General features: G+C 47.8%; 1 protein-coding gene across 1 annotated transcript; it reads left to right on the forward strand.

Moving 5' to 3' along the window:
* Window positions 1-3215: 3215 nt before the first annotated feature.
* LOC147960399 (putative E3 ubiquitin-protein ligase SINA-like 6) lies at window positions 3216-4746 on the forward strand. The gene is made up of 2 exons (XM_087533328.1): window positions 3216-3248; window positions 4141-4746. The coding sequence occupies exons 1-2, from the start codon at window positions 3216-3218 to the stop codon at window positions 4744-4746; spliced, it is 639 nt and encodes a 212-aa protein (XP_087389454.1).
* Window positions 4747-5433: the final 687 nt, after the last annotated feature.

Raw genomic sequence — 5433 nt, forward strand, 5'->3', positions numbered from 1 at the left:
TGATAAAGTGAATATCGGGATTAAATCCATCTTGGCTAGCCATGTCATACAATCGAAGAACTTGGCGAATGCTCTTGACCGTCACAACATCTGTAGTTGAGTATTCCCGTTTGCACAACATGTTTGCACAGCACAAACAAGGAGACAGGAGAGCATGATTTCGCTTTAATAGCGGCCTCCTTGAACTCAACCTCCAGCTCAACTTGGATGAGGTCTGCCTGGAGTTCCATGATTCAATTCATGCGCCTTTTTCTGCAGTTCACCTGAAATGAAGCAAACATTGCATCATTCAGCTAGCAAGAAGTACTTGCTCTTGTGAGATGGCAGGTTCTTCTTTAGTAGTTGCACTAAAATTGAGGAACATTAAGGTTGGCTGTCCGGCTCATGTAAGGTGCAACTATAATTTTCTTATCCTTTTGTGCAGTTCCACTAAAATAAAGTGCCATTGTGGTGACAGTGAAGGCTCCATCTTGCAAAGGCTAATAAAATGTTGCACGAGATTACCAGCAAAACTTGACGGAGATTTTGGAAACTCCAATAACCATTTTGTGCAGTTCCACCAAAATTGAGAGATGTTGCCCACGTGACATTTTAGTTGAACTGCACAAGACATTCATTCCAAAAAAAAAGTGTTTTGTGCAGTTCACCAAAAGGTCGCAATAGCAACAAGGTGAAATGGATATCCCTATCTGCACAAAAAGATAGAAAGTAAACAGTTGCTGGTCAATAAGAATATATGAAACATATACAAAATGAAAAGAAGCATCTTAATTATGTTCATGGCAATCACGCAAGGACAGTAGAAATTTTAAAACGCCAGCAATGCTTCATGTTACCAGAAGCATTACGATCAACAATGAGATTCCTCAAATATGGGATTACTTTAATGGTGGCATTGCTTGTTTACCAAACACAGTAAATCAACAACAGCTAAAGAGTTGGTTTAAGGGCATGGGACCGTGGGGACACTAGTACACTCAGCAGCGTAAAGGAGCAACTTACTTATCATACTAGGGAAAACAGCAGGAGTGCCATTTGTAACACAGTTTAGTTGCATCTTATCACTAGAGGCATTAGATTAACAATAACACTGGTTAGACATGTCCCTAAGGTAACACTGTGATCGCTTCATTTTACATGCGCCCTTACATTAACAATAACAAAAGGTTGGTATAAGGACATGTGACAGTGGACGCATCAACACAATGTACCTACAGGGAGGCATAAAGTGGTGATGCCGAGTTTGTTCATGCTATGTGAGGGTAGCAAACCTAATCCTGGAGACCTTGTACTATGTGAGGGCAGAAAATCTAATCCTGGAGACCTTTTACTATGTTAGGGCAGCAAATCTAATCCTAGAGACCTTTTACTATGTGAGGGCAGCAAATCTAATCCTGGAGAGCTTTTACTATGTGAGGGCAGCAAATCTAATCCTGAGACCATTTACTATGTGAGGGCAGCAAATCTAATCCTGAGACCTTTTACTATGTGAGGGCAGCAAATCTAATCCTGGAGACCTTTTACTATGTGATGGCAGCAAATCTAATCCTGGACATACTCTATTGACTTGTCCACCAGCCGCCACTTTCTATCCTTTTTTCAACCAATAATAGATATGTTCCTTATCTAGTTTGTACTGCGTTTTCCCATTATTTCCATTTTCAACCAAGATACCGGTTGGGTATCCGGTCTCTACTACTTCCACCATATTATTTCCTCTTTGAATCAAGTCCTAGATTCATGCTACAACTTTCTCCCCTTTCTTCGTTGTTTGAACAAAGCCCTAGATTCGAATGCATGAAGTAGCTTTACCTCTAATAATACTAAAAATTTAGGTGGCTTTGGAAGAGCTGATGGGAGTAGAAAAAGATGCACATGCAGACACGTGGGGAGCTGGGGCAGTAGAGCAAGGCCTCTTTCGAAGAACTTATACCTGAGGGTCGCAGGGATGTTGGCGGCGGCAGGTCGGATCTGCGGACAATACGACAGGGAGGAAGAAGGGTCGGAGGACCTCCCGAGCCGGCGCTGTGTTGGAGAGAACGACACGAGCAGAGGATTGGGCCCCTCCGGCAGCTGTGGTTTCCTCCCTTGGCGGTGATGACCGTTTGAACGATGCCTGCGGTCACCAGCACCGTCTGGAAACACTGCGCGGTGCGGGGCCGCAGGCCGGCACCTTGGATGATTTAGCACAGCCGACGGCCGCTCGCGTCCATTGCCTCCATAGGTGCTTGTGGCTTCTGGTCACTTGGTCTTGGATTGGAGTGAGCAGTGTTGTGCAGAGACTTGGGAGTAGATGGATTGGAGTGGTGGGGCTATACTAGCAAGTAGTTATACGTACTAGTACAATAGTGGGCTCACATAGCAATTTTGTCTCATGCAAGAGCCTGGCTATATGCGTGCTCCAATGTTCGCAACTGCAACGTTTGGTTTGCGCTTGGCTCTTCGCCTCTTCGAGAAGACGAACAATGATGTTACTACTACTACTTCTACAGTGTCGAATCCACTGCTGCATGTTCGTCCACCGCGAGCGGGACGGATAGCTTGTTGTAGAAGTACTACTAAGCAAAAGCCTGTCCTTGTTTGCGAGCAACTGCGCGCATGGGTGAGGGAGAAGGCGTGTAGTAAAATCAAGCTTCTCCTCATTGTACGAATTGACGCGACACATCATAGCACTGGCCCCACATGCTTGCCTCTAAACTTGGCTGAAAGACCCGCAATGTACAATATATTTGCTACAACCTCTAACATTTACCCACCACAAATTAAAATATATGTGGCCGTATGCATCGTTCTGATGCAGAGGCCGGGGAGTCCCCCCTTTTTGAAAAAAAAATTAAAATATATATTCCTGTCTTGACCAGATGAGCGTGCAAACTACAATCACCAGGGTGTCAGGTAGGTCCAGAAGACTATTGTTTTCTAAACTTCGAGACAGCCACATAGCATGGAGCCGACCCCAACGATTTTAAGCTTACAGGCATGGTACACGCTATCCTAGACTACTCTACACATGAAACTGCCACACGAGCGTCCGGGCTCCGCTTGGCTCTTCGCCTCTTCGGGAAGTCGAACAATGATGGAGTACTACTGCACTGGAGGAGTACTACAGTACGCTTCTGGCCATCTGACATCGATTGAACTGCTGCATGTCCACCGCGTGCGGGAGGGAGAGCGTGTAGCGAAAGCTTCTCCTAGTCTTGCTAGCCACCACGCTCATGGGCGAGGGAGGGACGCTCCTTCCTTTGCGTGTATGACGGGTGGGCCCGATAGGTGTGTGGCCAACCTGTCATACAGCCAAAGGCAGGTGCAGTTAAGTCCGCGAGGGAGAGGATAATCAAACTTCTCGTTGATGTACGAGTTGACGCGACACATCAAAGCACTGCACTCGATATATTTCAATAATTTGCGTTTACCGACGCATTAATTACAACGCATGCATGCCGTGACTCTCCTTTTGATACTTGCATGTGTTGATTTAATGCACCTTGAAGGAGTATAAAATATGTGACAGTAAAGCTTTCTAATACCCTGGCCCAAGTCGAGAGATGGTTGTGCACGAGGAGGGCGAGATCATGCAGACCGAACAGGACCCGACGATGGAGCTCTCTAAGGTGGTGTTTGGTTCTCTAGTCCTAGGACTTTTTCTAGTCCCAACTAAAAAGTTCCTAGTCCCTAAAAAGTCCCTCCCTGTTTGTTTCTAGAGACTAAAAAGTCCCTAGTACCTTCCTAGAGGTTATTAAATGACCATGTTGCCCCTAGTATATAGAAAATAACAATCAAACAACACCATGGGGTGGCAGGCCAATGGGTGCATGAAGGGGCATTGTTGGAAAAGTCCCAAAAAGACTCTCCTTGAGAGTCTTCTTCATTTAGTCCCAAATGCCTAGTTTAGTCCCTAAAAAGTCCCTCCCGTTTGGTAAAAAAGTCTCTAAGAGGGACTTTTTCTAGTCCCTACACAAAAAAGTCCATGGAAACAAACACTCCCTAAGGTCTCGCTGGACCTCACCGTGCTCCACTGCCCCTTGTGCCTCCGCCCCTTGACGCCTCCAGTGTATGAGGTTCGAATACACCTCGTCCATTCGGTTGATTGAGCAAGGTGCAGGTTTCTTGATTGATGTGTTGTTCGATTGATTTCTGCAGTGCAAGGGAGGGCACCTGGCCTGCGCGGACTGCCGCGTCGAGCGCCTCGGGAACCAGCGGCAGTGCCAGAAGTGCGAGCGCAGCGGTGGCTTCGACGTGCGGAACACGGGGGTGGACTCCGTCCTTCCGTCGGTGAGGGTGGAGTTCCCGCACGAAGGTTGTGGGCTCTACGTCACTTACCACAAGCTCGCCGGTCACCAGAGCGTGTGTCCGCTCACACCCTGCAAATGCCCCGTGCCCGTCTGCGGCTATGAAGGCCCGCCGCCGGCGCTCTACCACCACATCAGCACCGCGCATCCCATGCCCGTGCACAGGATCCAGTACGACAAGGTGCTCCAGCTGCAAGTGCCACTGTCGTATCCATGGCTCTTGCTATTCGCGAAGGAGGACCGCCACGCGTTTTTCTTGGTCGGCGGCGTGCTCGACATCGGCGCGCCTATCGCCATGTCAGTCGTCTGCATTAGAGCGAGGGCGTCCCCACTACCACACTACGTGGCCAAGCTGTGGGCGAACGGCCCGCCGGGGGAGCCCAAAGGCACGACCAACGCCATCAAGGTGGAAATGGAGGTGACAAGCAACAAGGATCCTAGCGACGTTGACGTGTAGGAGCTGACCTTCTTGACAGTTCCTCCCAAGCTGCTGGCCGGGGCTAAGCTTGTGTCCCTCCACATTCAGATTGACAAGCTCACGTCCTAAATGTTTCTACATTGCCTTCTATTTATCTTAGTAATATGCTAATATAGGGATTACCTTGGTCTACTTTAGCTTAAGAAATGGTGGGTTCTGGTGGCGATGCAGCAATTACTTTGACATCAGATCAGTAATTTCCAACAGTCGAACGAATATTTTGTGTCCGTTGGATATAAAGTTCCTTTGGGTAAGAAGTACTACTTGTCATCAAAATGGATAAAAGGAGATGTATGTAGACGTATTTTAGTTCTAGATACTTTAATGGTGGAGTACTACAGTATGCTTCTGGCCATCTGACACCGATTGAACTACTGCATGTCCACCGCGTGCGGGAGGGAGAGCATGTAGCGAAAGCTTCTCCTAGTCTTGCCAGCCACCACACTCATGGGCGAGGGAGGGACGCTCCTGCCTTTGCGTGTATGACAGGTGGGCCCTATAGGTGTGTGGCCAACCTGTCATACAGCCAAAGGCATGTGCAGTTAAGTCCGCGAGGGAGAGGATAATCAAACTTCTCATTGATGTACGAGTTGACGCGACACATCAAAGCACTGCACTCGATATATTTCAATAATTTGCGTGTGTGACTCCGAGATGCAGAGGCCG

The sequence above is a fragment of the Triticum urartu genome, chromosome 7A, assembly GCF_056163025.1.
Source record: "Triticum urartu cultivar PI428250 chromosome 7A, HENAU_Tu73, whole genome shotgun sequence".
Classification (NCBI taxonomy): domain Eukaryota; kingdom Viridiplantae; phylum Streptophyta; class Magnoliopsida; order Poales; family Poaceae; genus Triticum; species Triticum urartu.

Bases quoted from the DNA above. Each gene is read 5' to 3' on its own strand.
- LOC147960399 (XM_087533328.1), top strand. From the start codon at position 3,216: ATGGGCGAGGGAGGGACGCTCCTTCCTTTGCGT. The intron at 3,249-4,140 runs GTATGACGGGTG...TGATTTCTGCAG, and splicing joins GGACGCTCCTTCCTTTGCGT to TGCAAGGGAGGGCACCTGGC.